Source organism: Argiope bruennichi, chromosome X1 (genome assembly GCF_947563725.1).
Source record: "Argiope bruennichi chromosome X1, qqArgBrue1.1, whole genome shotgun sequence".
NCBI classification, from domain to species: Eukaryota; Metazoa; Arthropoda; class Arachnida; order Araneae; family Araneidae; genus Argiope; species Argiope bruennichi.
Window position 1 is genome coordinate 55,033,256 of NC_079162.1, and position 25,426 is coordinate 55,058,681.

The following is a 25,426-nucleotide window of genomic DNA, read 5'->3' on the forward strand; positions in this document are numbered from 1 at the left end:
ACATAAGAGTGCATTAAGTGATTCAATAAAGGACGAGAAACTGCCTGCTTTAACCACACAAACACGTTGTGGAAGGAAAATAAAACGACCTGTGCGTTTTACAGACGATGCATAAAATGTTGTTCTAGTGCATTATATTCATATTAAATTTAAATGTCATTTTCATTTTTTTTTTCTAATTAGCGTAACTTCGTTACTGGTAAGGGAGTGATGTAGGAACAGATTGTGAGTAACGCAACTCATCATCGCAAGTTATTGTGGTTCACACGTAACTAAATATTATAAATAATTATTAATGTTTTGTATTTGTTTAATTGTTATAATTGTTCATGTTTGTTTTTGAAGTAATTGCATCAAAAATATTTTATATATTATTTTTGTGTTAAATGAAACTATTTTTCTGCTGTTGCATCTGGCAACGAGATTCATATTGTAAAAATAAATAGAACGAGTGAGTTGCTCGCCGTTGCTTGGATTTGACGTAGTTTTTGTTTTTATTTTAATTTCTTTTAAATACTTTAAATCGTTGGTCGTAATATCCTAAAATAAGAAATGTTTATTTTATGTATCGAGCGTTTACAATCTGCACATTAAAACGCAGAGTCATACGCCGATACCCTCCTTACAACGGAACTCCCACGGATGTACACATCTAAATAGATTATTCATATTATCCTTAACTTACGATTTCCTTATTTAACAGATTTCCTACCAAGACGAAACCAAGATGGCCTTCCGAAAGCATGTTTTTTTTTTCTTTTTCTTTTGCTGTTTCTTTTATTTCTGTCTGTCTGAAGGCGAAAGTGAAAGTAATGAAAACAGGATGAATGTTACGTTCGTTCGAAACTGATCTCATTGAGTGGCACGCTTTCTGCGCATATGGTTACGCTGCGCATTAGGCAGAGATATTCTAAAATTGCGTTAATACAGTGGTAGAAGTGGTAAGCATATTTTTTCAGGGTCGAGCACTATCAGAGAATTGAAGAGAAGATCAAAGCTCAGCTTTCGGTTTGATCTCATTTATTTGTTATAACCTGTTGGTGATGCTCAGGCGTTGAGTTCGATTTTAAAACCCATCAACAAAATACATAATTGAACATAAGGAGAAATAAAGAAATATTGATTTTTGAAAATTCGTTTTGATAGTAGATATGGGAGATTATAAATTACGAAAAATTATTGAAAAAAAGAAAATCGGAGAAGAGTTGACTAGCGAAGACATTGATTACTTCGTATTGGCAGTGACGAAGACTATTAAAAAAACATCAGACAACAATGAAGAAGAAATTGCTGATCGATGTCAAATAGGTAAGTTTAATTTTTTTTTTTTTTTTGCTTTAATAAGTGTAGTAAACGAGCAATTCAAAGGTCAGAAGAAAAGTCCTAATAATTTCTCACGTTTAAAGGGATAAATCAATACAGAAAACACGAGAGGAAAACTTTCTTAAGAATTATCTCTTGTTCTAAAAAACGAACAAAAAACACTGATAAAGAAGCACATATCAGTTAAAAGAAATAGGAATGATCTAGTCTGGCCAACATGCCGAGTTATCATACCAATAAAAAAAAAATACAATAACGTTCCGTGCTCACGTTTATTTACTGAACAGCTGTCTTTATCACCTGTCAAAGGTTTTCATTTAATTTCCGTATTTGAGTACCATCTTACGTGGAAATAAAATGAACGATGCAGACTGATGGAGAAAAGTATACTGCTTTATGAAAATAGAATGACTTGCATATAGCACAGAAAAATATCACTCCGGAATTTAAAAAACTATTATTAGTTTAAAAATAAAAATATGTGCATAATTTTTTTTTCTGTTTGGCTTACAGGAAAGGAAATTCGTGGGCGATGAATGAGTAAAAAAATTTCAAAATATTGCATCGAAATTCTGCTTTAGCATTTCGTCTTCCCTTTTTAAAGCAACAGAAAAATAAATTAAGAATCTATGAATGTCTTTTCTAATACTTAGGAATTTTAACATGTATATCTTATTCTTCAAGTACGAACAAACAACGATTCTTCATTTTTTCTTTTTTTATCTCAAAAAGAAAGAAACATCTTTACATGTTGTTTTTCTGATAGAAATACAAATAAATAAGTTGAAAGTCTACAAATTTAATGAAATATGATTAACATTTCTAATTGATTTAATTTCATTAAATTATTCTGATTATTTACATATTTAAATAATGATCGCATTTCTCATAACTTTGATCGGAAACTTATGTGCATTCAAAGCGTTAGATTTCGATAATTAATCCTTATAGAAAAAATTACACAAGCTTGCTAATGCAGAAGAATATATAATTTTCTTTAAAAGCCTTTCATTTCAGACCGATGTATTAAAAGTGAGAAGTTTGTATAAACAATTATATTAATAATAACTTTCAAACTTACGTGCAAGTTCATATCTCAGGTTATTAAAATACGTCACCTTAACGTTGGCCTTAATAAATTACCTCTCAATTTAATTTATTTTGCTTCATTTTTTCCCCATTTTTTTTAATAATCATGTTAGATGCCAATTGTTTTTGCTGCCTAGTTTTATGGGGTATTAAAATAAAAAATATATAATATTAAAAAAATAATTTATATTAAAATATTTAAAGTAACTGATTTTTATGTTTTGTGCTTTTTGTTCAGTTTTGTAAATATTATCCACTCTGTCATAAATTTTTCCACTATCAAATCAGATATTTAAATTTTATGCCAAAGTTTATTTCTTGAAATAAAAATATTTTTGTTGTAAGATATAGGTTTGATTTATTTGAATGTCTTTATTTGTAATTCGTAACATTTGGTTTAAATGAAAATATTACTGAAGCGTTTATGTTACCTAAAGAGTTAAAATTTTCACCACTGTAAGAAAAAAAAAAGCAGTATATTCATAAAATATAGCGTTTCAATCTTATAACAAAAAGTAGAAGATTTAAATTAATATTTTCATTTATTTAATCTATCTATATTAACTATATCAAAGTTAAAATTAATTTAATAAAAAATAAAGACATCTTTCCAATATTCCATTGTTCATTTTTGAACTCAATGTGGTATCATTTTTTCCATTTTATTTTTCTAGAAACAGATAGACAGACAACTTTATTTTTATAGAAATAGTTTGGGAGTGAACTATATACTATCAGTATTCACATCTTAAAGTTATTGCCAAATAGCAATATATAAATATATAATTGAATAAACGGTTGTTGTGTTGTAGAATAATAGTAACAGTCGTTGATAAAAAGCTATATTATTTATTTGAGGATTAAAAGTGAAACCTAAATCTAGTTCCAATATTATCGTCCGAGGCAGATATATAGGAGTAAACTGAGACACAGTTTCGCCGCTAAGATTATGTTGCAAAAAAAGACGGCGGGAGAACAAGTTTAGCAGTTCAGAAAGGTGATTCCCCGTTTTTGAGAAAGGGGATTCCCCGTTTTTGGGAGTGAAATTCTAGCCAAAACTAAAGAATTTTTGGACATCACTATAAGACAATTCATATATTCATTTTAAGACGGCTAATATATGCTGCTGTTATATTCCTACAAGTGTAGGAAACTCATGCGATTAAGAAATGTTTTTTAAATTGAATTTAAATAAGTAGGAGATAATTTTATTATCGTTGAAATTTTTAAAATATATATACATATAGTGGCTCAAACAATTGAGAATACACCTTACTTTTACCTGATCAATCCAGCTTTCACTATAAACAATACGTTACCGAGAAGCGCAATCATGTTTTTATTTTTACTCATAACAAATGGTTTAATTTAAAGTAAAAATAAAGAACAATAGACGAAAAACTTCTAAATTGAAAATTTTCAGAAGCATTTTAAATAAACATATTCATATTTTTGCTTCAAAAAATTGAGAATACACCAATGAAATTTTTATAATATCTCGCATGCAAAGAAAGTGTTAATATTTAGTTGCATGCCTTTTGGCTTTTATAATGAATGGCCTTTAAACGTCGTGTTACCAATTCGACCAACTTTTTGTTGTATCTGAAGACATTTTACCCCATTCTTCTTGCAAATCTTGTTTTAAATGGATTTTATTTCTAACTTTGTGTTTTTGGACCACTTTTACAATTGTTGCCTACAGATTTTCAATGACATTGATGTCGGAGGACAGTGGTGGTGTGTGTAACTGCTGTTACAATGAAAAAGGCACTACACTTTGACGTTACGTGCAGCGTGTTGGGGTCGTTGCTGAAGAATGAAATTTCCATCTAAACCCAAATTTTTAGCAATTTCCTTGATATTGCTGCGGAGTATAGCCAAGTAAACAATATGGTTCTTGCTTCCGAAACTTCTCAAATCATAGGCAGAATTGTAAGTGCTGAAACTGTGCGAAATGTAATTAGACAAGCTGGATATAAAAATCGAGTTATTAGAAAGAACCCGTTCATCAGCTTGCAAAATCAGATAAAGCGTTTGGAGTTTGCAAAAAATCATGAGTTGAAGATCAATAACTTTTGGAAGAAAGATATATTTAAGGAAGAAAATAAATTCAACATTTTTGGCAGTGACAACCGTCGCACCGTATGTAGAAAGCCCAATACTATTATGGATCCAAAAAATTTACGCCCTACAGTCAAACTTGGTGGTGACTCCGTCATGCTTTGGGGTTGTATGGCTTCATCAAGGGTAGGGAATTTAGTTTTGAAAGATGGCATAATGAACTATATGGTTTACTTGAATATATTCCGCAGCAATCTAAAGGAAAGTGCTAAAAATTTGGGTTTAGATGGACATTTCATTTTCCAACATGACAACAACCTCAAACACATGCACGTAACGCCAAAATGTGATGTCGTTTTCATTGCAAACAACAGTTACACACCACCACCACAGTGCCCCGATATCATTGTCATCGAAAATTTGTGGGTAACACTCGAAACAGCGGTCCAAAAACACAAAATTAGAAACGAAACCTATTTAAAACAAGTTTTTACAAGAAGAATGGGGTAAAATATCTTCAGATATCACAAAAAGGTGGTCGAATCGGCCAAAAGATATGCAACTAAATCTTGACACTTTTTTTATTTGCGAAATATTACAAAAATTTCATTGGTGTATTCTCAATTTTTTGAAACAAAAATCTATATATGTTTATTTAAAATGCTTCTGAAACTTTTCGCTTCAAAAGTTTTTCGTTAATTGTTCTTTATTTTTACTTTAAATTAAACCATGTGTTATGTGTAAAAATAAAAACATGTTTACACTTCTCGATAATGAGCTATTTATATTGAAAGTTGGATTTATCAAATAAAAGTAATGTGTACTCTCAATTGTTTGAGCCACTGTATATACATTTTCTTATTTGAAAATAAGAGTATTTGCATGAATACATGCAATGATTAGAAATTGAAAGTGGAGATAAATAATAATTACATATTTCCTTCATTTTGGTAGTATTTTTATTCTTGGTAACGATTATTTCCTTAGATAAATTGCGTTTAAAATGACCATACATAGCATACTATTCGACATTTTTGCATTAGGCCCGGTTGAAAATATAGATTAGAATTTATCTTGGTTTTCAATAAAATATTTCAAGTCATTCGTTTTTAATATATAAGTGAATTACTCGCATAAAAATATTAATAAAGAACCTTTTATATGAACCACTGCTATAAATAATAATCATATTTTGGTATTTTAGTGGCCGCTCATTTAATTTCATATTATTAATTTTTGTTACATGGAGGCTCATAGTATTATTAGTACGAATGCAAAGTGATCAAGTACTCCGAAAGAGCTCTATGCGTCCCTGGGATCCTTCGACCCATTTTATCCCGATCCCCTCCCCCTCAATAACTAGAACTTTTCAAATTCTGAAGTTCAGAGAATTAATACATTTCAGTATCAATTCTTAGATTTGAATTTCATCAAAAAGTTTTGGTAAATCCTAACCCAGGATCCAGATCAACACCTGGATGAACGTGGATCTACAGGATGGAGTAAACCAATTTGTTCTCTAAATTTTTTCCCCCAAAATGTGTTGTTTGTGGATCTCACTGAAAAAATGATTTGTCATATTTATTCAAAATCTGCTAAGAAATTACGAGTAGAACTATTTTGTTTCTTTGAGATTGAATTTATTTGCAAACTAATTAAGAAATATTTCCCCACAATCTTTTTTCTTTTCTGGAAAAATAGGAAGCATCATTTTAAACAATTTGAACTAGAAATAACTAAGAAAAAGTGTAATAATTCAGGATATTAAAAGGTACGTAAGTATATTTAGCACCTAAAATTTTCATTTATTAACTCATAAAATAGTTTTTATATATCTCTTCATTTGCCATTTTCTGTTGCAACAGAAAAAAAAACATTAAGTAAAAAGTGGAAGATTGAAAAATTTCCAAAACAACGGTAATAGCGAAATAAGATAAAAATTAGCCCATTGAATGATTGTTTTCTCTCAGCGAGACAGCATGAATATTTTGAACTTTCTGTTTCAGAATTTTTTTTGTTTTGTTTAAGGAGAGAAAAGAATCAACTTTATGTAATATAAACATCATTCAAACTGGTTCAATATAAACATCATTAAAAGTCAATATCTCGATCAGCATAACTAATCCTTTGTTAACAATCAAAAGGGCTTAAATAATAACTGCAGTTTGTTGACAACATTTTATATCAGCTAGCTACAGGGGGAGATAATCTCAAATTATTTTTATTATGTTGCGAAAGACGCAGATTCTTAACTAACCTGTAATTTCCAGAACTAACTAATTTATTAAAAGGTGTGATAAATATATCTAAACATTCTTTTCAGGTGCTATGCTTATGGCCATTTATCTCAAAGGCTTCAGTGACTTCGAAACAAATCAACTCACTCTAAAAATGCGTGACTCCGGGCATATGTTTCAGTGGCCAGATGAACTGAAAAATCGAATTGTTGACAAGCATAGTACCGGAGGAGTAGGTGACAAGATAAGTTTGATTTTAGTTCCTGCTCTTGCTGCGTGCGGATTACTGGTAAGCCATATCGCATTTTGACGATTGTGATAGGTATTAAGTGAATTTAAAGTTTGATAAATTTTATGGATAGTCTTGAATACAGGTATTGCTTTTCGGTAACTAAGTTATTACATGAATATTTAAGTGACATATACAGGACGTTTAAAAAAATGGAATAAGTTTTTATTTACATTAAATATTGCAAACAAATGTATATTTCCAATTATAAGTTTTAGAAAATAAAGTAGGCAATTGCATTAACACATTTAGGCTTCTGATGATTGTAAATAAAAAGTTTTAAAAAATTAAATTCATATATAGCTCTATAATGCAAAAGTGACAATTAATATATATATATATATATATATAATATAGATTCAGCAATTTTAGAACTCGTGTTGAATTAATTAATTAGAAAAAGAGCAATGGAATCAGGAAATAAGAAAATATTTTAGAATGAAGTTGATATAGGCTGAATTACAATAAAACTTTGGAAATTAATTAGGGTTTACTTTAGAATTTAAAATATCATTACACACGCACACATATACAGGGTAGCAAGAAATAAGTTACCACCCACTTCAGAGGACTCTAAAATGCGTTCTATTGGTCCAAATAAGATAAAATTTGAACTACAGATTATTCAGATAATGTGCTTTACATTTATTAATTTAAAAAAAATGTACAAAAATTCATCAATAGATGGCGTTGTAACACAAATGACATTTATTTGCATATATTAAAAATGTGAAACATAATTTTCGTTACAGTGCATGTCGATTACCATTTTTCTTTGGATAACAAGAAGGCAGATTCTGCACGAACATTAGTTTCTTTTCTGTTCGCCATGCCTACGTTGCAAGAAAAAGCACTACTGGTGAAACTGTTCTACCAGAACCACCAAAACACTGTTGCAGCTCTAAAAGAATTTCGTCGTATGAAGCAGATACGAAGAGGTCCAATGTCTCCAGGTGCCCTACGCAAGATGATGCAGAAATCTGGAAAAAAAACACACAAAAAACTGGGAAACTTGGCATTTTACCAGATAGAGGACGAAAAAAACTCCCGTCTTCCAGCGTCGAAAATGTTGCGACCGCACTCGTTGAATCCAGCAGTCAGTCGCCGCATAATAGTGTGAGTTTGTTGCCAGTTTTTTCCCGTGTTCTGGATATGCCGTATTCAACTGTACGAAAATTCTTAAGGCAGATTTTGCATTTTTATCCATACAAAATCAAGTCTGTGCACCTGTTGCAGGACGGGGACTTAGAGGACCGTAAAACTTTTGCACTTCAGTTCCTTGCTCGAATGGTGGTTGACACAACTTGGCCATGGAAAATTCTGTGGAGTGATGAGGCCTACTTTTGCCCAATGGTCCAGTTAACACTCACAACTGTCCATTCTGGGCAGAGAAAAACCCTCACGTTATCCTGGAACAACCCTTGCATCCTGAAAAAGTGACAATAGGTGTGGTTTCATAGTTACCTTTATCAATGGACCGTATTTCTATGAAGATATAACCTCAAATGGAATTAAAACCTATTCCGTCACCGGACAACGGTACCATGATATGCTGAGGGATTTTTTAATGCAGCGTGGATGCCTTCAAGACATCATTTTCATGCAGGATGGTGCACCATCTCATATTGATCGACGTGTAAAGCGATTGTTAATACAGCATTTCACAGAAGCACGAGTTATCAGCCGTCATTTTCCAACTGCATGGCCTTCTCGCTCGACGGACATCACCCCTTGCGACTTTTGGTTGTAGGGTTATTTGAAGGACAATATCTACCGATAAAGGTCATCATCTCTACAAGATCTGAATGTCAACATTCGACACCATATTCTTAATATTCTGACAGACTCACTTCGATCATCTATAGACAATATGGTTATCCGATTAGAGCATATTGTTGAAATTGAAGGAGGACATACTGAGCAATTTTAATTTTACTTTCTGTAACAATTATAAACCATATTAAATGGTTTTATGTGTATTATAACGCCACCTAAAGGTGAATTTTTGTACTAATTTTTTTAATTCAATAAATATAAAGTGCATGAATTCTTTGTACTAATTTTTTAATTTAATAAATGTAAAGCGCCTTATCTTAATAATCTATAGTTCAAATTTTATTCTCATTTGGATCAATAGAATGCATTTTAGAGCCCTCTGAAGTGAGTAATTTACTTCTTGCTAACCCTGCATATATATATATATATATATATATATATATATATATATATATATATATATATATATATATATATACATTCTCTTATGTCTACACAAAATTGCTTGCTTCTACTTACAAAATTTGCACTTTACTTAGATCACTTTTTCATGCCTTAGTTTGGTGTTTAAATGAGTCTTACGTTGTATATTTCAGGGATAATGCATATATTACAAGAGGAATCAGAAAAGGGAGGAATCAGAAAATAATAATGTAACTAACTATTACTAGAATAACTATTTTAAAGAATCATCGAATAATTCATTATTTGAAAGGTTTATAAAACTTGTTCAAAATAAATTTCTTCGATACCTATGCGAAGTTGCATTCTTGTAACTACATTTGAATATAGTGCAGTTACATTACGGATGCAGCATAAATCGTCAGCATTTCAAAATATTCCTTGTTATTGATATATGGCATTTTTTAAGAAAGCTTAATATCCTTTATACAATTGTGAACAAAGAATCCTATTTTCTTGTTTGGTAATTCCACCATTTTTCGCAAATACCATTTTTCAAGGTTTTTTTGCGTTCCTTCTTTATGAAGCCGAAGTTTCAACTTTCGACCAATGAAAATGAACAAAGGTATGCTGATTAGTTAATTTATTTCAAGTTGTGTTAATGGAACATACTTTTGGATAAATATTTTCATATGACACTTTTACTGTATTGAGACCGTATAAATTTTTTTCCATTTTTTATCATTAATTTCCACAGCAGATAATTATATATATATATATATATATATATATATATATATATATATATATATATATAACTGACCACCTTACTTAACAAAATTTTGCAAGTGGAAATATGCATCTGAGGGCAATATTTAGAAAGATAACCGCCTATTTCTCTCTTTTGAGACATTCTGTATATTTTTTTTACGATTAATTAGCTTCATTTTATAATCTGAGCATTCTTAAAATATTTTTTAAAAGAATGTTGCAGTTTTGCCTGAATAATATTTATGCAATTATTGCACTGAATTTTTTTCTCCATATTTTAGATTCCAATGATATCTGGGCGAAGTCTTGATCATACTGGAGGAACCTTAGACAAACTCGAAGCTATAAAAAATTTCTCATCCTCCCTTGAAGAAAAAGAAATTCAAGACTCGATTGCCTCGATTGGATGCTGCATAGCTGGTCAAACTGACAACTGTATACCTGCTGACAAAGTACTTTATGCATGCCGAGATATGACTTCAACTGTTGATTATCCTCCCCTTATTATTTGTAAGTTGATTAATGATAAACTTATGAATCCAAGCAAAGTTTTAAAGCTCATATCTATCTTTCTATATATAATATATATCTAAATCTATCTAATATCTAATATAATAAAGGGTGTCCCAAAATTAACACAAGATTTGAATTGCCACCATTCGTGCAATAAAGTGTTGACAATCCTATCAAAAACCATTTGACAGCTTATGCTTTAGGGTTAGTAAAAATGGAGCGTTATACGATAGAACAACGTGTGAATGCAAGATTTGAATTAAACAAAAAAGACATTTTTTTTTGTCTTTAAATAGTTATATTTTTAATGAATCGTAAAGTACACAGGATAGGGTTATGTATGGAATAACACAGAGGGCAAATGGTCTCCACGGCTTTGCTGTCACATACGCATTCTTTTGTCGAAATTTTCCATGGCCATTTTACATAAATTTGGCTGAATTTCGTTGATGCAGCGTTGAATTTTTTCCTTCAATGATTATGGGCTTGTTGGCATAGACATTTGACTTGAAATAACCCCATAAAAAGGAATCCAATAGTTTTAAATCACCCGATCTAAGGGTCCAATCTCAAATTTTCGAACTGTGGCCGCCAGACTTTCATTATTTCTGAAATATTGTTCACCAATGAAAACACATTGTTCTATCTTGTAACGCACCATTTTTACCAACCCTAAACTATCAGCTGTCAATTGGTTTTTTTAATAGGGTTGCAACATCTTTTTGCACGAATGGTGGCAAATTCAAACCTTGAGTTAATTTTGGGACACCCTTTACAAAGACTTTTTAAATGTTCTATAGTAAAATCCATTATGGGCAAGATATTTGTTCTATCCAAATTTCCAAAACTTGATCTCGTTTCAAACTCAAAATATTTTTGAGTAGCCGGCGAGATCCCCATTCGGATTTAACAGGCTGTCTTATTCAAAGATGTATAAGACTTATCAAACTAAAAAGTATTATAATTTTTATTTAATGGGGAAGATTTACGAAAAATCCATCATTAAAAATAATTACACTTTACTCCTGTTCCGGAATAAAGTATGTAAAGATTTGTCTCGTATCAGTCCAACCGAATACATGGCAATAAATATAAATGAATGCAAAACCTGTGCACCCAATTTAGCAAGTAATGCTATTTGTGTTAGCTGTTATGAGATGCTATGTGGAAATACGTGAGTTTATTGTTCAAATGATTTGAAATCATTTATTGGATATTTAAGTAAATTTATAATAAAAGCTGTATTTATTGAAAGTTGTAATAACCGTATGAATGAAACAATGTCAGTCACTTCTATTTTTATCATTTATAACTCCAATATATTGTAATATACTCATGTCCATAAATTAAGGATAATTCGGAGTCACACTAAAATCAAACTCTAAAATACATATATCACCCGTAAAATGACTACACACATCTTCAAAAATCATATGCAAATTGCAGGAAGCCACCAGATGACACCGATAGTACGTCTCAATGACGAGAGTGATGTATAAGGAATACAGGCAAAGAAGTAAAATTGTTCTCAAGCGCTTTATAAGCCTTTCAGTGTAATAACCGCAGTTATGACACAAAGGACGCATTTGGATTTTTTACGTGGTAGAATTATCGGCCGTCTGGAATATGGGCGTACCCAGCTGGAAGGATCCGGGGAACTTGGAATCGCCCAGAGTGTCATCTCCAGGCTTTGGCAACGATTCCAAGATGATGGTAATGTGAGTAGACGTTACAGCACAGGTCGCCCCCGAGTTACAACGCCAAATGAGGACCGGTATTTGGCAGTTACTGCCAAAAGAAACAGACGGAGCACAGCAATAGACCTGTCTCGTCAGCTCTCTTCAGCCACTGGTACGACAGTTTCAAGGCATACAGTGTACAGACGCTAAGGGCAGATTGGTCTATATGTTCATAGGCCTGTCAGATGTGTTCCACTTACTTCAACTCACTGTCGCCTGCGGATAGCCTGGAGTAGAGAGCATGCATTGTGGACACCGCAACAATGGGATTGTGTGATGTTTTCCGACAAGTCCAGATTTAGCTTGCAGTCTGATTCTCGCCGGACTTTCATATGGAGAGCGCCAGGTGCTCGTTGCCACCAAGAGAACATCATTGAACGACACCGTTACGGTGGTGCAGGCTTGCTCGTTTAGGGAGGAATTATTCTGGGTTCCAGAACTGACTTGAATGTTCAAATTGGAACCATGACAGGCCAAATCTATCGGGACGTCATTCTAAAACACCAAGTACGTTTGTTTCGGGGCGCCATGGCCGCAGAATTCGTGTTTTTGGATGACAATGCCCGTCCTCAATGTGAAAACATGGTAAACGAATGCCTTCGATAGGAGGATATCATCCTTATGGACTGTCCAGCATTCTCACCGAACTTGAATCCAGTAGAGCATGTGTGGGACATGATTGGCCGACGAGTTGCAGCCCGCCAACCACCTCCTACAAGTCTACCAGAACTTTGGAGAGCATTGCTTGATGAGTGGTGTAATATTTCCCAAGATCAGATCGATATTTTGATACTCCGCATGCCTAGGCGTTATACGGACTGTATTGCATCGTCTGGGAGACATATTATGTATTAACCATAATACCAACCTTATAATATTGGTTTCTGTAAATAGGGGTTTTTTTTTGTAATTTGCTCCAGGGAGAAAAAAACCCTTTTTTTATTAATGATATCAAACATATAGCATCTTTTTTGCTCTTTACCTTTTGTTTAATAAATAGGCTTTACAAATAAGTCATATTTGTTTTGCTTCTGACTCTTTCTTTTCCTGAACTTGCATTATCCTTAATTTATGGACATGAGTGTAATTACAATTCGCTAGATTATACATCTCGAAATACTACCTGTACTAGCTAGAAATCAACGTATCTCGTCTAAATTTAGTATTTAAAGCATACGAATAACAGATTTATTTTTCTGTGAATTTATCTCTCTTCACAAATTTATTCTGCAGAATACTCTTAAAAAAAATCTGATTTTTTAAAAAAGAATTTTAATTATTTAAAAATCTGTCCTTTACAATTTTTTTCAGTTCTAGGAAACGAGAAAAGGGATAAAATGTTTTTTTTTTGTTGTTTTAATAATATCTAAGTAAGAAACAATTAAAAGGAGCAATCGTTAAAATTATAAGGGATTCTTCATGTTACTAGAAAAGTTAACTAATAAAATTGTTTCAACTAAGACAATATAACTGATGAAATTTTCAAGAACAAATTCCGTTAATATTTAAAATAATAGCAGTCAAATCTGTGGATCGTCTCTGTTTATTTGATCTATAAGTAATAAGAACAGGAGCTAGATGTATCATTATAGTAAAAATTCATTTTATTTTGCTTGTAGGAAAACAACGGCATTCTATATTTTCTTCCACATCCTATTCAATTTATGGTTACTCAGCCATTTTATTATATAGGGCATATTCATTTGAATATTTTCGGTTATAAACTGAATAAATTCACCCACCTTGTCTTTTATATATTTTATTTGACAGTTAATAATACGCGTTAAGAATATAATTTTTACTTGTTTCGACACATAGAAATAACTAATTATTTAACATTATAGTGCTTTATTTTTTATACATTATTTGAAAGATATATGTTTTGTAAATAATTTATTTATTCAAACAAAGCCTCCATTGTATCTAAGAAGCTCAGTGAGAATCCGCAGGTCATTGTGTATGATGTGAAGTTTGGCAAAGGAGCAATCTTCAAGACAAAGGAAGATGCTTTAGAAACAGCAAAAGGATTAGTAAGAATCGTTTTTAAATTTCAATTTTAGTTATATTTACTTACTTATTCATTGAAATATTTTTCAGAAATTGCTAGAAAGAACAAATGAATGCTTTGACCTTTGAATAAATACTCGAATAAATAATATATAAAACAAATAAATACACACAGTGAGTAATATAAATACGGTAATAAATAATTAAAAAAATGGATAAATGCAAAAAGGTGAAAATATTTATATGCAAAAGTAGATTTTAAACAAAAAATCCTGCTTAATGTTTAGTAAATTGATCTTTTTTTAAAACTTTAAACTATAATATTTTTCGGAATTCAAGAAAAAGAATTAGAAAGCAATAATGGGATTTATTAAGTGCATTCACTGAATAATAATTAAAACAAAAAATACTCGTAATTATTAATAAATAACGCTAATGAATTGATTAAGAAAAGATTAAATGCAAATCGATAAAAATGTTTATATATAATGAAAATTTTAAGTGAAAAAATTCTGCTAAATACAATGATTTTTCTTAAAAAATTCACTGCTATTTCTCAGCATTTTTCATCAGTATTTTATTTTCATGACTGTGTCTAGTTTTGTTGTTGTATTAGTTCAGTCTTAACGTTTTATCCCTTTTCAGAAATTTGCAGTAAGCATTCTTTACCGAAAATAAGGTTTTTTGGAGTTTTCTTCGTATTATTTTCACTTAAATTAAAAAAAGAAGAAAACGATTCGTGAATCCTACCCTCAATCACCAGCATGCACGTGACTTTCATTAGATTTACGACTAACGATTTGACAACAGAAAAGAGACGACGTTGCTTTTGTAACTCATTACTTATATCAAACGGTATTTTTTTCTCTTGAATGAGCCTCGTACTTGTCAAAGAACAAAGTAAGTCATTTAATTGTAGTAAACTCACATATTTCTACTTTGGGAACAAATACATATGGTTACTGTATCTTTAAGAAAGAAGAAACTTTTAAAAAACGTACAAACCAATTTTAATATATATATTTATTTATTTATTGAAGCAAAAAAGGCTAGAAATAACTACTCAATTTAATCAAAATGATTCTAGTATGGTAGTCGAATAGGGAAAACCATGTACTTAAAAGTTTCAATGTAATTTTTAAATGTTATTCTGTCCTCTTTTAAGAGAAAATTAAACTCAAGCTTATCTCTTAAAACCTGTACTTTATTTGATTTGACCATCTGGTTATCAAATGAAGTAATCTTTACTATGGCTATTCTTTAGAATTGTATCGGATACACTTTTTTTTAATTTAATCAAGTTCACCGTTACTTCGCTACTTTAACAACAAATAACAGCAGTTGTATACTTCATAATAGTACAAAATACGGAAAATTAAACCAAGTATTCTGTAGCTAAGAAATGGTTTTCAAAACTTATGTTTAAAAACATCAAAATTAGTAATAAACCATTAAAAAATAGTTGCTAGTACAAAATTTCAATGTATTGTAAAATAAAACGTGATTTACAAAATAATATACAAACAATAATATACAAAATAGTATGACTGCATGAACTACAATTTGCAAAACAGTAACACTGCACGAACTACAATTTGAAAAACAGTATCACTGCATAATCTACAAATAGAAAAACAATTCTTGCATGAGAGTAATCTTTAATAGATTACTCCCATAGATTTCATAGGTTATAGATTTCATTAGGATGATTAAATAAAAAATCTGGAATTGTCAATACTTTACGAAATGACATTAAAACATACAAGAACTGCGACGTAAGTTTATTGGGAAAATTAGTGTCATGTCATGATGGTCAGATGTTTGACAGATTTTAGCAGCAATCTGAAACAACATATTTAGCATCCGGAATATTCAGATATGGGTGAGAGGGATGTAAATCGAGTGTTGATGCCAGATATTTACAAGAAAAGGTGGAACTAAAAACCTCAACAAGCCAAACTAGTTCTTGTTTTGTTACAGATACTGGAAAAAAGAAGGGTTAACCTTCCAAAAAGCCTAGTGCGAGGCAATTTGCAAATAGTTTGTAGCTCATCTTGCGTCACAATCATGCGAATTGGAAATATCAGCATGTCACCAGCTCACAGACAAATTCAGGCTTGGCTTATAAAGGGACTGCAGATGTTACTCGATTTAGAGAAACTGGAATCCATTATTATGCATTAAACATCTTCAAAACTTATACCTATTGCGATAACATCGGGTCGTATTTCATTATGTCTATGCACAGTCTCCATGCCTTCCCACGTGTAAAAGTGACCTGATATATATATGTGTTCCCGTATTCTAAAGAAATAGGTGATACCGGAAGAAAACACTTGCCCACACAAAACAAATCTCTTGAAATATAATTTTAATTGATGAGAGATTCAACACATGGACTGGCTTGTTTAATCTCTGACCTTGAACCCTAATAAGTATGCTTGATACTCTATGGTGAAGCGTGTTACTACTTTTATTCCTATTTCTGATACTTCAGTGAAGTTTACAGCGTCTTAGCAAAAGCAATGACTACAACTTTTTACAGACAACAAAATCGCAAACAGCTTTGACATATAGTGTACATGTTATATTACTATTCGAGGTGGTCACATTCCATATTGAAAATTCTTTTATTATCAAGCTGGCACACCCAAAGATATATCCCGCATACATAAAAGATATTTTCTAAAACAAGTTGTTTACCTAATAATTTGTTTTCATGTTGGTTCATGTCTTACTATATCTCAATTACCTTGAAGTCAACATATAGTTCTTTTTTAGTTATAGCAATTTCCTGTTTTTCTTAATTTTTGGAAACAAAGTAGTAGAAAATAATCTCAAAATGGTTAACTGAAATGAAAAGAGAAAATGTGTTAAAAATAGAAATTAATTAATTAATTTCATTTTTCCATTCTTTTAATGCGAAACACTTTTTTAGCTCTTCTCCTTTCACGTTTTCGTCCTCCTTTTAACAGCTCTTTTCATATTGCATATTCATATTTGTATAAAATAAGATAAAAAATTATTTAAATATTGTTAAAAGACCTGAGATGGCAGAAAAGGAACTGGAGGCATCATTTTTTCTATGAGTTATTTTTTGTATATTTTTTTTTCTAGGTAAAAGCATCAAGGCCTGTAAAAGCTGTTGCTCTATTAACATCTATGGAAGGCCCATTAGGTATGGGTATTGGAGACTCCCTGGAAGTTTTAGAAGCTGTCGATTGTTTAAAAGGAGGTGGGCCAAAAGATATAATTGAACTCGTGGAAGCCTTAGGTACGTTTATCCCATATTAAAAAATACAGTAAAACACCACTCATGCGTCTTTCAAGTGACTGACGTGAAATGATGTGCTATAAATGAAAAGACGTATAATCAAAATTTTTATAAATAGATAATCGTACATTTAATGCTACTAATGCAATTCATTTAAAAATAAATATTTTACAGTTTATAAAAAAAAACGATAGAGCTATTAGATTATTTCCTAATACTGAAAACAGTAACTAAAGTACTATACGTAAATATAAAAATAAAGTATTTATAAGGAAATATTTATCTTCAAACGGCAAATAATCTTATCTTTTGTACTAATTATATATTACTTATTTTATACAATTTAAATGCCTGTACATAAGAATTCAATAAAAAAAAAGCCATTATTCACCGTCGGAAGTGTGAGTATTAACACGTTAATAACCACAAAACAAAAAATTGTTTGAGCCTGCAGGGTTATCACTGTTGTTTTATATACAAAAACATAAAAATATTGACATAATAATTACTGACAGAGCTGTAGTTTTTTGGAAGTGAAGAAGCAAATGCGTCTCATACAGATTCTGAGATCAAAATAGTGAGGCAGACAGGGTGAGGCGTATATAATTCCAAACACGAATGTAAACAAAGTAAAATAGATTTTAAAATATGATTGAACTAAAAAGGATTAACCATGAATTTTTAAAAAAATATTCTAGGATTTATTTGATTAGGCAGCTTTTGATTTTTTTTATCTGAGTAAGAAGTACGAGGAATAAGAGGAAGATAAGAAGTTTTTATCAGAGTAATAAGTAAGAAAAACTATTACCTATCTCTTTTTAACGTTTTATTTTTATAGCACTTAAACGTTCCACATCGATGCTTGTCAGTTATGGCAGCCTTGTCTAAATTACTAACATTCAATTTCTATCTGTCATATATTATCGTGCTTTTCAAAAATTATTTGTATTATCCATGATTTTTTTTTCTTTTTGCTACTCAAAAGTTCATAGAAAGTGATGTAAATTAGTTCATTGATTTTTCATAGGTTCTTTTAATGGATATTTTAATATGTTATGTGAATATCCAATTTCACATTAAAACAGTACGTGCCCTTTTTAAAGGAAAGTTAAAACAAAACTTATTAGGTCTTAGATGTTCAAATCAGAAGAAGTATAGAATAGTTAATTCCCAACCACATGATATCAGTAAAAACACTTTTGGATTTTAAAAATCAATAGATTCCAAAAGAAAGAGGATGCAAGGCGTTAGGAAAAAGGATGCGACGTTATAGCACACTGTGATTACTAACAAGTCATTCCGGTCCTGTATTAATGTCTAAATAATTATCGTCGTGGCAGCGGGAGCGAGAAACTAAGGTTGGAGTCTTAAGGGCCATCATCGACCATGGCTGAATCCCTCTCGTAGAAAATACTTTCCATGATTGGAGTGGAGACAACTCGAATGCACAGCATTACTATGTAATGTTTGGAAGCTAGAACTACCCACTGGGCCGGCGGCTTCTCATCCATATATTGGTAGCGCTGCCCGGTCGAGGAGACATATAATAGTGATATTATGTGTAGCGTTTTCTTTTGGAATGGAGTGTTATTTTTATTCAACGTACAACTAATATTAGAAATAATATGTAGTGATTTCATCTGTTTTTATTTTGTTCTTTTTAATTGTTACTGCTTAATCTAATTATTCATGTATATTTAACGTGCCTTATTATTATGGGAAATTATAATACTGCTTTGTTCATGCACAAGTTGCTCGAATTATTTGACTTTGTATTTAATTCCTTAAATATCGATTCAGATGAGTTAGATTACAAAATTGCATTAAAAATGTAATAATTTCTAAAGAGCTGCTTTATTTAAATTTATAAAAAAGTATTTTTGTACAATTCCCATACATGTAAATTTCCATCGAATAAAAGGTTTCTTATAGATTTCTGAGATGATGTACAAAATTTCAATATTCTATCAAAATATTCCAGAAATATCAAAATACAAAAATTGTGATTTAGAACATCTTTTCGGTACCTCCGCAATAGTGAAACTCCTATTAGTAACTTAATTTTGGGGTTCATGCATCAATTATGAAAAGGAAGAATGATTATGTCTAGAAATAAAAATTCTGCTATAGTTAATAATTCAAACTGATATGCTGAAATCTATGTGCGGTTGTATTATCATTGAAGGGCAAAATGAGTCCTTCTAGATGTTTTAAGGTCGTAGAAACAATATCACGAATTAAAAAAATTCCGTCCCTTCCCATTCCTTTGAATGACGTAATGACTGAAGGCATAATTTGAAATCTGTTCAATTATATCAATGTTTTTTTTGAATAAATTAGAATCAAAATGAGGTCTACATTTATTTTATATTAACGAAATAACCATGATATAATATTTCAAAAAGTTACCCTTTTTAATTTTTTTATAACATTCACTTGACAAAATTGGCCCATTATAAACGTTTTCCTTTTCCTTTAACTATATCATTCAAAAAATACTGCATACTTGTATCTTTAAAATCGACTGATTTTACTTAATTTATGATCCTGGTCATTTTTAATTAAGTCCGAAAATTATCCGAAAAACTGGAAACAAAGGTAGTAGAGCACAAAACTGTAATTAATTTTTTTTAATAATGATCTAGTTGCAGCAAAAGAAAAAATTCTAATCCGCCAATTTTTTCTACAATACAATTCTTATACGATTAAGGGATCGTATAAAAATTTAAAATGTTTAACTTATAAAAAATTAATAGTTGGGTTGTTTCATTAAATTTCCTACCTTAATTTGGTCATTTTGTAAATTGCAGTGTATATATATATATATATATATATATATATATATATATATATATATATATAATAAGTAAAAAGATGAAACGTGCTCAATCTCTTTGAAACACCCTGTATATCCAGGGTCAATATTTAAAAAAATCAGACATGTGTTCAACCTGATTCAGATGTTTGGCACACAGATGAATGCTGTTTAATCTATGCTTTGTTATTTAAATTGGAAATATTTTTCATAAAGATCTGGAAAAGAAGATAATTTTAATACTTTTGAATGTCATTGCTGTTAACCCACAGATTGTTGTTGACCTACAGAGAACAATGAGGAATGTTTTTAAGTATATCTGCTATTGTGAATAAAATGTATATTTTAGCTAATTTTTCATCTCTATTTAAGGAACATGTGATATCTGATATAAAAGGTTCTTCATTACTTAAAATCACTTGTTAAATTTGCTTTCAGGAGGCGAACTTTTACGGCTTACCATTGGAGGTAACAGAGAAAAGATTTCTGAAAGTCTTAAAAATGGAACAGCTCTTCGGAAATTCCATGATATGGTAATTAATCAGCATGCAGATCCAGAAACAGCGAGAGAATTGTGCTATGGTGATGCAAACAAAGCTTTAAGGGGCGAAACGCCACATATAACTAATTTCATACACTCTGGCGAAAATGGTAAGCTAGGAGCAGAATTCGTATTAGTTATTGATTGGATTGTAGGTTAATGATGCTTTCAACATTTGTCATTATATGCGATATATATATATATATATATATATATATAACCAAATTAATAAAAATAAAAAGAAATAAAAATAGAATGAAAAAGTACAATCAAAAATAAAATAAGAAAATAAGAATCCGGCCTGAAGACTTTTTCAAGTGTCACCCTCAGGCAGGGATTCAAAACAAGAGATTTTTTCTGTGAGAGGTTGACTTTTTCTCCAACAATATTGACTCCTAGTAACCCGAAAATCCCCTGAAATTGAGGCCTAAGAGATGCACCATTTTTTACAGAAATAAAACACTAAATTACAAAAAATACATCTCCAATTTAAGCGAAAATAACAATAACATAATATAAATTATAAAAGAACACTCACAACTAATTATTCAAACAAAAAGGAAAGCCCATACCAGTAGCAGGTAAAACATCTACAAACAAAGTGTTCCATCGTGTTTCCCGCGGCTTATTCTGTTCCTGCTGCTTAGAAATGTCACGTCATTCAAAGTAATAAATAATTGGAGGGTCTCAACGCTATATTATAAACATAATTTTGCCGATGCATATCTGGAAAGAAGAAACTTTTGAAGTTAACTTCAATTTATTATGCAAGTAGTCATAATACGTACAGAGGAGAATCGACGATAAAAAGACGCCTATTTACATTGCGATAGACGATTAAAGTGACAGAAAATTTTCCCTTCAGTGGTTTTTTTAATTGAATCTGATAAGGACTTTTTTGCTTCGTGTCGATTTAGGTAAGGGAATCTTAGGTATCTTTGAAAAGTATGTGAGAGTTTTAGGGATTTTTATCCCTTTGTTCATAGCATGAGAACGACGGAGTCAGAAATTTTGTTAAGCGCATGTTACAAATAATTAAATAAAAAAGTGGGAATTGGATAACGAAATAAGAGAACATTTTAAAATGAAATTGACATAGGCTACTTCAAGAAAAAAATTAGAAAATTAACTAGAATCTAAATTAAATTAAGAAATACCATTGCTCGCGCGCGCACACACACACACACATATTATAACTGACATTAACTTTCTTATTTGTGTCATTGTTCTCTAGAAAAAAGTATGTTACTAGATATAAGGGTATCAGCTTCATTTCTGAGCCATTATGCCTTTAACTTCAGAATGGCAATTTGTTGTGGCCATTAAAGTAGTGCATAAATATAGGGAAGTGGCTATATGATTGGGACCGCTTATTGCTCTACCTTACGATTTAATTCGCATTTCGTTTTTATCTCGAAAACGTTGGAAGGTACAGAAAAAAATCATTGTTGTAAAAAGCCGAACACATAAAACGCACATTTGCTTGATTATGATTTCCAAAACTGTGCTGTAGATCTTAACATTTTGCAAATAGAATGTCAACTTTGAATTTCATCGTTAGATGATGGAATAAGAGGTCTCATCACGTAGTGCATAGACACTTTTTTAAATCTCAAGACCATTTTTAAGACTAAATTGGCTTTTATGGATCTCTTCAGGACTTTAATAAGTACCTTGTTTAGACGCGCATCAAGGAATTTTGCTTAATATTTTCATGCTATATTGAAAATAACGAATAACTATTAGGGTTAGTTAATCTATAATCAATGTTAGGTCCTACATATTTTTTTCTTTTTCAAAAATATTTACACTTTATCTAAATTGTAACTTTTTATAATGGGTTTTAATAAATTAAAGAAAAATTTGAGTAATTAAAATTTTCAGTATGAGCGGAGGATGCAAGAAAATCAGTCACTCTGCTCATTCACTTAAAATATTCTAGTAGTTATAACATTTCTGGAAAAAAATCTTATTTAAAATATATTTTTAAACAAAATGCACTAGTATTAATTTTGGAACTCATTTCCTTTATCGCGTCCATTTTTTTATTTATAATATGAACACAATTATACAGTTTTAATTTTCACCATTTCTTCATATTCATCTATAAAAGGGTTTTTGATATGAAAGAAAATTATATTTACTGCATAGCTATTAGGAAGGTATTAGAAAGGAATTAAAGAGAAAAAAAATTTATTTTTTTAGGTTTTATTGAAGACATTGATCCACTCGTCCTGGGAAAAGTGTGGAAAGAAGAATATAGCTATAGCAATCGCAACCCCAGGGTGGGGTTTCTTCTTAAGAAAAGTTTAGGGGATGAAATTAAACAAGGTAAGAAAATATTTTCAAGGGATAAATTAAAAGATTTTTAAAAATTTCGAAGATGTTCTTAACTAATCTGTTTATTTAAAATTTTAAAAAATAATGAAAGGTGCCTTGTTTTACCAGCTATTTCTTGATTTTGATCACATTATCTATTTTTGGTCTATTAATATTGCACATTGTGGATCCTCATTAAAAAATGTGTATCTTTCAAATTTCGATTAATGTTGCTATTAAGGGATTTATTCAAAAACGTATTCTCTTTGAGAGCTCACCTTATAATAATAATGCTTATCAAAATGAAACGTTATTGTTGCCACTTTCATTTCTATTCATACTGCAAAAGCCCACTGATGAAATAGGACGGTTAAGATGTCGGTTAATTTAGATTAGACGATCTTTATTGTTTAAAAAGATTGCAATTTTGGGGGGCTATCACAGCGAATGACCATATACAACGAGTAATCGCAGAAAATATACTTTACAACTGTATTTGCAATTTGTTCAACGGACACTTTACAATAAGTGTAATCTATTAAACTTTTTTTTTTCTTTTTATCGTATTTTACACTTCGAAAGTAAACACTCGAATGATGTATTGAAGCAGATATGCAGTGTGTCAAAAAATATCACAAAATAGTGTTGGGTAATTTTATGACATTTCTTATCTTTTAAATCATTTCATTCAATGTGCAATATATTGATGCATGTATGCATTTACGAACTGAATGGTCCACGAAATGCTCGTGAGCCGTTTGAAGAAATTATTTTTAGGACCGATCCAAAACATTCCACGAGAACGAGGCGAATAGAACGCGAGCCATTAATCGTCCCTTTTAATTTACCAAAGGTGGAGAGCCTTCGGAAGCCTTTGGTTTCCAGATTTAACTTTGCAGATTCGTATGAGGTTAACGGGAAACGGGAAACGGTAAACTACTCGCGAATACATCCACGCTTTCGCTACACGCGAAACATTTTAAGTTCGCCGAAAGACTGACAAGAACTTAGTTCACGACAAATCCTCCCCCCCCCCAGAAAAAAAACCTGTACACACTCAAGAATTGCTGCTTGTGAAGCTTGTATGCGCCTTCACAGAGAATCTTCGAGAAAAACTATTTTGCAAATAACTCCACATAATTATAAAATATTTCAAACAAGACAAAAATTAGGAAATATATGAAAATAACAATACTTTTACTGAAGCAGATGGCGTGCTGTGGAATATTTTTTTAATCTTTAACTGCATAATCGAGCAGACTAAAATGAAACTTGTTGAATAAGCTTTGTTACATAATTTTTATTGATTCCTAAAAGGAAATTTTGAGCCCACTTTATCAAATTAATTTCGTCGATTGTTAATGCAATCAATTTTTAATAATATGCATGATTCATCAGAACTTTAAAAAATTTGAATGATCTCCCTAATATATTTTCTTTTCTAATTACTATGTTTAATGTGATTCAATTTCCTGAATTCATTCTTATACTCTTTTTGAAGTCAATTTTTTCTTTCATACTCTGATGTACACGAGTTTTGAAATTTTGTACACCTACGAGTCCTCGATGCTAAGACACTATTTTATTATATAGAATTATATATATTTTGATTTCTTGTTTCTGACGCCATCAGGTAATGAATCCGAGAAAAACATTCAAATTCCATAACATTCAACATAATGACGAATCATAAATTAAAGACGAGAGAAAAAAAAAATCAACACAAAAAATTTCTTTTTAGTAGTACAGCAATAAATGACCTTCTGTTTTATTATGAAAATTATTTACAGGTGATGTCTGGATGGAATTTCACCACCAACGAGATGAAATAATGCCAGATCAGCGAACCCTATTAAGCAATGCCATAACAGTACGTTATGGCATTGCTCCTCAACGAGTACAAAGAAAACTGACTGACAAAATAATTTACATGAAAAATGACTCTCTAATGATTGAAGATTATTGAAATTCAAAATAGAATAGCGATTTTTGCTAATTTCCTAACTGAACAGTAATACGAAACGCTTTAATGTGAAATTCTGTCTTAATTTTGTTGAAAAATTGGATAATGTCTGAAGGCTTATTAACTATTAATAGTATAAATATTATGGTATAGGGATTGAAATCCTTATAAATGGATCTGTATGAGAAGTATTATGCTGACGATATACAGCAGATATTAATTTTCGCTTTTACACTGACTATGTATAAAAAACATTACATTTTTTTTTTGTTGTAATAAATTTTTCTTACTTTTTTTCAAAATGTCT

The 25,426-nt window shown here is 30.8% G+C and overlaps 1 protein-coding gene across 1 annotated transcript; it reads left to right on the plus strand.

The window, feature by feature from the left end:
- The first annotated feature begins 445 nt into the window (after positions 1-445).
- LOC129958226 (thymidine phosphorylase-like) lies at positions 446-25,373 on the plus strand. The gene is made up of 8 exons (XM_056070513.1): positions 446-1,308; positions 6,797-6,999; positions 10,230-10,458; positions 14,112-14,230; positions 17,325-17,481; positions 20,735-20,947; positions 23,043-23,168; positions 24,947-25,373. The coding sequence occupies exons 1-8, from the start codon at positions 1,152-1,154 to the stop codon at positions 25,120-25,122; spliced, it is 1,380 nt and encodes a 459-aa protein (XP_055926488.1). The 5' UTR covers positions 446-1,151; the 3' UTR covers positions 25,123-25,373.
- The last annotated feature ends 53 nt before the right edge of the window (positions 25,374-25,426 follow it).